General features: G+C 45.2%; 1 protein-coding gene across 1 annotated transcript in view; it reads right to left on the reverse strand.

The window, feature by feature from the left end:
• The window catches only part of SIDT1 (SID1 transmembrane family member 1), an 87,141-nt gene that overhangs the window by 5,915 nt on the left and 70,601 nt on the right, over positions 1-10,625 (reverse strand). Inside the window, 7 exon segments of the mRNA XM_015570386.1 lie at positions 750-796; positions 1,732-1,808; positions 3,047-3,061; positions 6,806-6,914; positions 7,566-7,702; positions 10,260-10,377; positions 10,571-10,625. The exon segment at positions 10,571-10,625 is cut by the window's right edge and continues 45 nt beyond it. Of these exon segments, the coding sequence (XP_015425872.1) occupies positions 750-796; positions 1,732-1,808; positions 3,047-3,061; positions 6,806-6,914; positions 7,566-7,702; positions 10,260-10,377; positions 10,571-10,625 (558 nt within the window).

The following is a 10,625-nucleotide window of genomic DNA, read 5'->3' on the forward strand; positions in this document are numbered from 1 at the left end:
CTGGTTGCCTCCTTCCTGCAGCCCTGACAAGACTTTCTGGTGTACAGGATGATAGTCCAAACCACCTGAGCCACCCGGCCAGACTCATTCACATTTTTTTAGTTGAAAATTGGTTGCATAAAATAGATACAGCTAGCAAAAATATACATCTATTGTACTGTTCTATTTTGAGGCCATTTGCAGGAAAAAGGACTAATACCGAGAGAAAGAAGAGGAAGAATGATGTAGGTGGAGTAGGAAGAACGAGAACTAGGGGGAGAAACAATAGGAAAGAGACTTTTACACACACACACACACACACACACACACACACACACACAAATGGCTGGGTAGCCTTTATGGAAAGTTCTTCAAAAATATTTAAAGCTACATTGCATTTTTGCAACTACAGACATAATATCTATCTATCTATCATCTATCTATCTATCTATCTATCATCTATCTATCTATCTATCTATCTATCTATCTATCTATCTAATCTATCCACTAATTCGATGTTTGTCTTGTTGAGCAAATGAACTCAATGCTTTGAACTCAGCGCTTTAAGAGGGGCTGCTATTGGTACACAAGAGCTTCTCTGCATTCTTTGCAGGAGAAAATGCCTTTCTCTCAAGTCTCCAGGGCAAGCTCAATCCTATGATCTCCTTAATTTCAGATTTGTTTATAAACATGACAACCAAGGAAAGCTAAACCGCAGTGTTAGAGGCATTAATAAAGAGGAAAAGGGGTGTCTTCCTGAGATTACTTACAAGGACCAGTTAATCAGATTCCCCACGACGAGCAACACCATTCTGTCCTGGAAAGGAGGAGAGAAAACACGGAAAACCCCTCAGCCTCAGCCCCCTCAATTTTTAGTGCCCACAGGTCCTGACAAGCGGTAGTGGGCTAAGGGACCCCACATTCCTTTTTGTAAAAACCCTCTGATTGTAAACCGTTAGCAGGTGCTAAGGGACCACACGCTAGTGATGCTATTTGGCAGGGCACACGGGGCTCCCCGAGCACCTGCCAAGGAGGGGGCGGTGGCTCAGAGGGCGTGTGTAGCTTTCCCAAGGTCACCGCCAGTGAGCCGAGACATTGCTGTGACCAGGGCCCTGATTCCTGTGCTCAGTGTAGAAAGGTATAATATACCGAAAACTAGAATGGAGAATTTAAAGAAGTTGTGTTTCAACCACTAAGCAAGATCCACAATTTTGAAAAAATATCCTTGCTCATTGTAAAAAAACAAACCAAACCATAATGTATAAAAATCAAACAAATGTATAATGGGAGCAGTGTAAGTTCTTAAGGGAAGTTGCTGGAGTGGCCATAGGTCCCAGTTTGCTTGAGACGGTCTGGCCTACGCCTGCCGTCTGGTGCGGTTGTTAATAGCGCCCCTCTCACTTACTCAAGGGAAATCATCTTACCTCCTCGGAGGGTTATTTACAGGGATGCCCCACAGCAGTGATCACTGTTTAATAGTTCTGTGTACACACACACACACACACACACACACACACACACACATATTCTTTCTATACTAGCAATCTTTCATGTACAAATGCGGGACCATCCCAGCTTGTTTCTTATGAACAAGAAGAATAAACAGTAGGCTTCTTGCCCCTGATGGACCTCAGCCACCTGGACCATCTGGTCCTCTGGATTGGGGAGGCTGAGTGGCTGCCCTGAGCCTGCCCTCCTGCTGTTCCCTCACTCTCTGGGAGAAAGCCAAGGGTTGCGGGAGCACACACATACCATGTACAGAGGCCGGCTGCACTGATGGATGAAGTCCGTGTAGAGCACCATAGCAGCCCTCCGGAAAATCCCCAGATCTGCCGGGGCACAATCACGTGGTAAGAAGGCTTGGTCAGAGATAATACAAAACACTCCCACAGGGCCCGAGCTTTTGGGGTCAGGATGATGTCGTCTTCACCTCATAAACATGGTGCTTTGCAGCTAATAGGTGCACAACCCATGTTTGCTTTAAAAATTGCACCCTCACCTTCCCATCTGTGCTCTCATGGAGGGTGAGTCACACCCCTGGGTGATACTGCAGGAGGGCAAGCAAGATGGACACGCGTAACCGGCAATCACAAGGAATTTGGGTGGCCGGCCAACTCGTTTAGGGTCTCTTCCAGCTAAGTTTCCCTTTGTTTACAGCAGTGGTTCTCAACCTTCTGGCCCTTTAAACACAGTTCCTCATGTTGTGACCCAACCATAAAATTATTTTCGTTGCTACTTCATAACTGTAATGTTGCTACTGTTATGAGTCGTAATGTAAATATCTGATATGCAGGATGGTCTTAGGCAACCCCTGTGAAAAGGTCGTTCGACCGCCAAAGGGGTCGCGACCCACAGGTTGAGAACCACTGGTTTACGGTTTCCTCCAGTGGTGTTTCTTTTATAGCAGAGAGGTTGCGGGGCCCACCTTAAAAACACCTGCTCTCTCCAGAGGATGGGGAAGCTTAGCTTGTAAAAGTTCTAATCTGTATTTCTCAAAGTGGATATGAGTCAGTAAGCATTGAACCAAGGAATACTGGGTTTTACTGGGCATGTTCAGAAAGCCCAAACCTGTCCTGGAACAATAATCAAAGGAATGTAGTGAAGATGGGGAGAAAAAGACAGGAAAGATTTTTTTTTTAAATGCAATCCTCCAGAAGGAAACGGTGAGGGTGCGTGCTATAGCTGCTGCGGGAACAGAGATGGGATCCCAGACGGGCTGTCTTCCTCTGAGCTGTCCACACTGTAGACACCACATGCAAGCTGGGCAAGCATCCCGTGAGGGTGGACCCCGCTCTCTTGTGAATGCTACCCTTGGGGTCAATGCAGCCAGCCTTCACTATACTCTTAGCCACACAGAGGGAAGGGGGCCCGGGGCATGCCCATGCGATAGCCCAGAAGCCGTGCGCAGGCTGGGCGGGAGTGATCCTGGCCTCTGAGCCTCTCTCTGGCTCCCCGCCCACCACCCTGTCCAACCTGGAGGGAGGTGTTCTGGGGCTGGCAGGAAACCCGGAGGGTCACATTGTCAAGGAAACAATCTAGAACCCTGCGAAGGGCTGCTGGACATTACCTGTGTCAGACACCTCTGAGTCAGTGGAAAGCAGAGAAGGCATGGGAAAGAGAAAGATCTGTAAGAAGGTAGCCAAACAGGTAAACTACTGGTTATTTTATTTTTCTCTCTGAATGGATGACTTGAAAGTTATTTTCTGATTAGAAAAGTAATGTTGGCTCATCATAAAGCACAGAATTTGTCTGCCTGTCTCAGACATTCAGAAATGTACTATTTCTCCGGGAGGGAATCAGATTTCTCTCTGTGTCTCCTTTTGTGTCCCGCTTCCAGTTTATAACACACCCTGATCATGAGCACTCCCTGGGGTCTTTTTCTGGGGTCCTGGCAGCATGGGAGCGACCTGGGCAAGCAGTTGTGTGGTTCTCTGTTCCACGTATGCAATGCTCTGCCTCACTCCTGTTGCCTTTCCTGTGTCCACGTTTATTTTCACGTGTGGCCTCCAGGGCCACAGAGAAAGGAGCTTGTGACTTGAGAAAGCAAAGGTAGCTCATGAAATGGGCAGAGAGGTGCCTCTGTCCATTAACTCAACTTTCTGCTTTTGGACTAAATCTAGAAGCAGTTGTTGTCACAATGAAATAGAGAGTTTTCCTTTTGACTCTGGTAAGTCTATCACCACTTGGGGAAGACTCCTGGGTGAGGAAATTGAAGATATGCCATTAAGCTGCACACTGGCTCTCTCTGTCTGCCCTTTCAGACCTGCTTTCCACGCCTGGCCCTGCCCTGCGCCGCCTGGAGGCTGACTGGACATCGGTGGGTTTCCTGGCCCTGCGTGGATTTGGACAATGGGAGACCCCGGCAGGAGACGGAGGAGCAGAGGAAGGAGCGCGACCTCAGGGTGTTTACCTTCCTGGCGCCCTCCCTCTGTCTGTCAACCAAAGGTCACTGCTCTTTTCAGAGTGGCTGCCTCCTCATCATGCTCCCTTTGCACGTCTCGGTAACCGTGTCCTGCCTGTCCGTGGGGGCTCATGGAGAGGCAAAGCTTCTCAGCTGCCAGCCCAGGGCGCCCTGCTACCCTCCCATTCTTCTCTACCCGCCCTTGTCCTTTGCATAGTCCCTCTGTGAGCAAATCCTCCTCAATCTGTGTGTGACAGTTTTTTTCTGTTGAGATCCTGGCAGGTATGTTACCTGGCCATAATGCATTAACTTTCTTCTTTTTATAAAGATAACTAATTCAGCATTGCAAAACTTATGGCGTATAAGTGGTATAAATGTGGTATAAATATATTCACAACTCCTCTATGTGTTAATGGTCATCATTACATATAAATAGGTTCTGCTTATTCGTGGTTTTGCTTTCCTCAGTTTCAGGTACTTGCAGTCAACCGGGGTCTGAAAATAATATTTTTTAAAATTTGAATTTTTCTTTAAAGAGAGAGAGAGATCAAGAGAGAGAGAGAGAGAGAGATCAGTTTGTGTTCCACTTATTCATGTATCTAGTGGTTGCTTCTCTACATACCCTGCCTGGGGATCAAACCTGAAAGCTTGGCATATCAGGATGATGATCTAACCAACAAAACTATCTGGCTGGGTCGGGATCTGAAAATATTAAATTGAAAATTCCAGAAGCAAACAGTCTATAAGTTTTAAATTGCACACTGTTCCAAACAGCATGGTGAAGTCTGTGAGTCCCAGGAATTTGCTTGGATGTGACTCCACGTCTGCACGCTGTACACCCACCGCCTACCAGTCACTCAGTGGTGTCTTGGTCATCGGATGGGCTGTCCGGGTGTTTTGGTGCTTGTGTTCAAGTCGCCCTTTTTTTACTTCATAATGGCCCCAAAGCGCAAAATATTGACGCTGCAATTGGGACACGCCAAAGAGAAGCCGCAAAGCGCCTTCTTGACGTGGAAAGGTGAGCACAATAAGATAGTTTGAGAGAGAGACCACATTCACATAACCTTTGTTACAGTAATTGTTATAAGTGTTCTATTTTCTTATTAGTCATCATTGTTGATTTCTTATGATGCCTAATTTAGGAATTAAACTTTATCATAGTTACGCATGCATAGGGAAAAAACATAGTATTTATAGGGTTTGGTTTTATCCACAGTTTCAAGCATCCACTGGGGGACGTGGAACATATTCCCCGTGAATGAGAGGTACGGGGGACTACTGTATCTGCACTACCTTTATTTTTCCAATTCTGAGAGAACCCAGAAGCTTCAGCTTATTTTCCATTTGCAAGTTGACTTTGTATGACTTAACTCACCTTTGAGTCTGGGGGATGGGAAGTGACCAGTGCACCAACCCAAATGCTCTACACAACCAGCTAAAGATGCTTCCCTGGGGAGCTGGAGGCACGGGCACGTCAGTGCCAAAGGAAAACCTACCGGCCATGCCAAAAGGGAAGCCTAAATTGCCAAAATAAGACAATGCTTTATTAGGTCTACTCCTCATAAACTAGCCACTTGCTTATGTAGAATCACTCGGACCTGGGCAAGAGGGGTCTTGTATTTCGGAGGCCCTCATGCCTCACTGAGTGAGGAGTCTGCAGGGCAAGGGGACTACTCCTTCCCCTCCCAGACCACAGTCTGAATTCCTGGACCCTAGAATTCCCTGCCCAGAAGGCTTTGACCCTGATCTCAGAGCTGCATAGCCCCGTTCCTGGGTCTATCTTCTGGGGGGCGGATGGCACCATTGGAGCATGTACTTCCAGGGGCAAGGAGTGGCCATTTGGATGTAGAACAAGGGTGTCCACATGCATACCTGTGAGACTCCTTAGGATGTAGGACAGAGACAGAGGTGGGAAGAAAAAAGGCAGGGGCTGCAGACCAGCTCTACAGGAGAGCTATGTTCTGAGGAACTGTGAATTCTAAATTAGAACCTGGACCGTCTAGGTTATAATGAAGGCATATTCTGTTTATCAGTTTGTTGGCATCTCTCTTGTCTTCCTTTTCTTCCATGGATTTAATAGGTTTTTTTTTAGTCTGCTTTATAACTTTAAAATTTATATATATGGCATATGAGCTTTTATTTGCAATCTTTCCTTGGGCTCTGCAAATATGAGGAGTGGGCCTATGTTTATATATATATAATTTTTTCTTGACATAGACCAAAGAATATTTGTCTGACTTCATGGACCTCAAAATGGCAGGTGAAATTTAAATGCTCCAAGATGACTTGAACCTGCTCCCACGTGTGATGACTGACCAACAGCAGGCTAGAGCTGATATCTGTGGGTAACACTTGTCCATGCATGTTTAGAAAGTGGTTTCTAATCTCTGAAGTTAGTCTCTTTAGGGGTCGTTTTACAGGTGCCAGTGTTCAATGTTCACATGGTCAAAGGGAGTCCAGGAAGTATCCTGCAGCTAACATTGGCAAGTTGGTCTCAAATTTCCAGTCCCAGAACTTGAAAAGAATATATAATTTATTCTTGATAACCATTTATCATGGTTAAAGAAATGGCCCTTTTAAATGCCACAAAACAAACAAACAAACAAATAAACAAACAAACAAAAAACATCCCCCAGGCAGAATTAGTGGTATGGTAATCATGCTGTTCTGCAAATGCACTTTCAAAGTTTGGTGGATTGCAAAGCTTTTGGGGATGCCTCAGCTCTCAGGTGTGGTGAGCGTAGTTTCTCAGGTGACTAGTCTTAGTGATAGTAGTTTACTGCAATCCAGTGAAGGAGAGGAGGTTCTGGAGAGAATGTATGCTATGAGACACAATGCCGAATTCAGAGCATGTATTCACGATGGTTGGATCAGTGAGAACAGTGTTTTCTCAGTGTGCTTAGTATTACGTAAAAGGCAACTCACCTATCTTGAAACGACCCATGTAGTAGATCTGGGTGCTGAGGGCCAGAGAGGCCAGTATATGGATCGCAGAGAAGATGACCCAGAACCAGACGTCATTTTTTCCAAACACCTAGAAGAAAAGATGGAAGTTGCCTTTACCTGCGGTTTTCCCCAGAGAACTTCTAAGATCAGCTTCCTCTCAAATCGGCATAAGGAGTCAAAAACCAAGCTGTGCATAACTTTGTCCCCCTCGCCTTCCCCCCATACTCCACCTCATCCCCTTCACTGACCTCACAGGCGTCTTACTACACCCAGGGCAGGAAACAGAATGGCTACCTGGCCAAATAAAAATGGAAAGGGGAGAGGCAGCTGAACAGCAGTGGTGAAGGGGTGAGAGGTTTAAAGTTGAGGACTCCCGCTCTTCAAACAGCTGCAGACAGGTAACACTTGTCCACGCATGTTTAGAAAGTGGTTTCTAATCTCTGAAGTCAGTCTCTCCAGTCTTGTACATCCCTACTTCAGTCTCACGCGAGTGAATTCCCAGCTTTAGATTAAAACTCTTCAGGGGTAGTTTTACAGGTGCCAATCACATTATAAAAAATAACTAGCCGAATAAGTAAATAAAATGCCACGAATGGATCAACGATGAGAGTGTCATGAACCAAGGATTATGATTAATTCAGTTCTGTTCACCTGAGCTCCCCCAAACAAACAAACAACAAAAAACCTTCCAAGAGGGTTTGTTCTGAAAGGGAGGCTGAAGTCATGGGGAGGGACGCACCACTCCGAGCACCGTGAGTGTGATGACCAAGGCGAAGGAGGCGTAGGCGGCGTAGGCGCTGGCGTTGATGTCTGGGTGGCGGGTCTGGTAGAGCTTCAACATGCAGAGGCCAGCGATCATGTACATGAAGGAGGTGTCTGCAGGTGCAGAGGAGGAGCCGAGACCATCAGGATCCAGTAGGCAACAGACAGATTTCTCCTCAGCCTCGGAAAACCCCCTCCCTTCAGGCCTTGGGGTATCCATTGCCCTTAGACTGTGAGGAGACCTCCAGTATGCCTGCCTTGCAGGCACGTTCTCTAGGCAACCCCCACACACTCCACTTCTGAATCCCTTCCAAGAAAGCTGTTCCTAGTTCACAGAAGAAACTTACCTGATGATATGACAAATAATTGACTATTCCCACTCGCAGGGGTGTTTGTGTTTAAACGCTGGTGTTCGACAACAATAACAGAAAAAGCCCTCGTGGTGACAATTAAGGCAGGGTGACAAGAAAATGAATCTTAGGTGAGCGTAGGAGGCCCTTCTCAGCATCCAGAAACGTAACCACACTGATGGCTGCTCCTGCATAGCTTTATAGGCTAGGGATTTCCCATCAGCTAGAAATTAAATGTGGCTTAGCTGCATGAGAGTTATGGAAATGCAAGTGAAAACAACAATGCAATATTCCATGTTACTAAACAATCTAATAAGAATTTAAATTCCTGGCAATAACACACGCCAGTGATGATGTGGGAAATGGGAACTCTCCCACAGCTAGCAGGAGTGGGAATTAATGCTCTGGAGAGAAACCTGTCAGCTTTCGGTAAAATGGAAGATGCCCATCTTCCATTGCAGGGGACCCCTAAATTCTACTTTTAGGTACCCCAGAGAACCTCTTTCACATATACACAGAGCTGAACATAAGGATGCTCATTCGGGACTATCTGTAACAGCAAAATGTTGGTAACATCTGAAGGTTGTTCAATAGAGGAATTGATAAATGTGGTATATTTTTAGTACAGAATATGACAATCCTTAAAAAAAATGAATGAACTAGCTGTCCTTGATTCAATATTGATAAATCTTGAAAACATATTATTGGATGAAAAAAGAAGGTTACAGAACAGAGTGTAGTAAATTAATATCAATTTACTATAAATGTAGTAAGACTATAAAAACAAACTGGCAGAATAAATACCAAATTAATCATGGTTGTTGCCTCTGGGGGAGGAAAGAGGGGAATAAATTTGGAAAGTAGTTCAAACAAGAAGTTTACACAATATTTTATTTCTTAAAAAGTAGATTTAAGTCAAATGTTTTTAAATATTGGCATTGGTTCATTCTGAGTGGTGAATGATATTGTTCTCTATGGTTTTCCTCTCTTAAAAATGTTTTCTAATTTTAAAAAATTAAAATGTGACTGAGATCCCTGGCCAGTTTTCTCAATGGTTAAAGCTTTGGAGCTTGGACTGAAGGATCTGGGTTGGATTCCTGGTCAAGGGCATGTACCTGTGTTGCAGACCTGATCCTGGCCCGGGTTGGGGCATGTACAGGGGGCAACCAATTGATGTGTCTCTCTCACATCAATGTTTCTCTTTCTTTCTCTCTCCCCACTCCCTTCAACTCCCTCTAAAAATCATTGGAAAGGATATCCTTGGGTGAGGATTAAGCAAAAATAAATAAATAAAATAAAATAAGACAGAGAATTTCTGTGGTGTTCTAAGTTAATAGCCAGAGTCTAGAGCACAAACATAAAAATGACTGTTTTAAAAACCTTTCTTCTTGAGTACAGAGGACATTGTTAATTGTCTACCACCAGCATCAGCTCTTCCTTCCTGCTTCCTGACAGCAGCTCAGTGCTAACTCAGACTTCGTAGCCCTGCTTTCAATTCAGAAATGCATACCCATCAAGCCAATTTGCTTTAAGAAGGCTAACCTCACCCCTGGTTCCAGGGATAGGTCCCATTGATTTAAAGGTAATCTCACCTTCTTTGCCACTGTGATTAGTGTAGCAACCCAAGTCTGAGCTAACTAGCACATAGGGAATGATTCTGGAATGGGCTCATGACTATTTAAGCTATTGCGTTGTGGGGGAATGTTATCTGGGGGGCTTTTAGAAAAGAAGTTTCCATGCTCTTAAACGAAGGCTCCTGAAGCTGTGTCCTCCAAGCATTGTGGTGTGGAGACAGGAAGCCAGAATCAGCTGTAACTATATTTGCCATCCTAAGTTCCCTGACAGCCTGAGAATAAAAGCAACAGGTGAGAAGTGGAACCAGATCTACTAGCCCTTTCCGCCTCTGGAGTTTCAGGTGGTGAGCTGAGCTGATAAACGTTCTTATTATTTCATTCAATTTTAATTGGTTTTTCTATTACATCCATCCCAAAGAAATCTAACTGCTAAATTAGGCCGTTATACTGAGGACCTTTCTAGACACTAGTTGGTGAGTTCTACCTGACTTGCTGCCTAAGATTAGCCCACGGCTCACCTGCAGATATGGCCATGAGATCAACATTCAGTCTTAGGAGTTGTCTAGTCTAAAACGTGACCAGAGGGGAAATGTGTGGAAACCATGCCCTGAAGTGAGGTGCCCTCGGGCTTTAGCTCGTGTAAAATGGTGTTTAATTCTTGCAGGTATGACTTTGGCATTTTTGGGAAGGTCCCAGGATAAGACTCCTATAACTCAAATCCATGTAGTTGATGTAAATTCTAATTACCAAACTGGAAGTTGGAGTAATTAGGGCAGATGTGGTAACAAGCACTGAGCACTCCTTCCATCATCAATGCGATGCCCATAGCATAGAAGAGACCGAAGTGTTTGGGAATCCCATACTCCTGGAAAAGGAGAAAGCATGGTCAACAGAAAGATAACAGTGAGTGACATAGCACAGAATCTGGAAGCCCAAGCCTGGCCTCAAGCATCATAAACCATCATCACCACCCATAAGATGTTCTTCCCCTTTGTAGATCCAGTTTGGAATCATAGCCCTTGTCGCTCCCACTTGTGATTCACCCACCCTCTGCTCACCTTGGCAAAGATGTCCTTGGCATCCAGGGCTCTTCGATGGAGAATGTCCCGGCGC

The sequence above is a fragment of the Myotis davidii genome, unplaced genomic scaffold (genome assembly GCF_000327345.1).
Source record: "Myotis davidii unplaced genomic scaffold, ASM32734v1 scaffold201, whole genome shotgun sequence".
In the NCBI taxonomy this organism is placed as follows: domain Eukaryota; kingdom Metazoa; phylum Chordata; class Mammalia; order Chiroptera; family Vespertilionidae; genus Myotis; species Myotis davidii.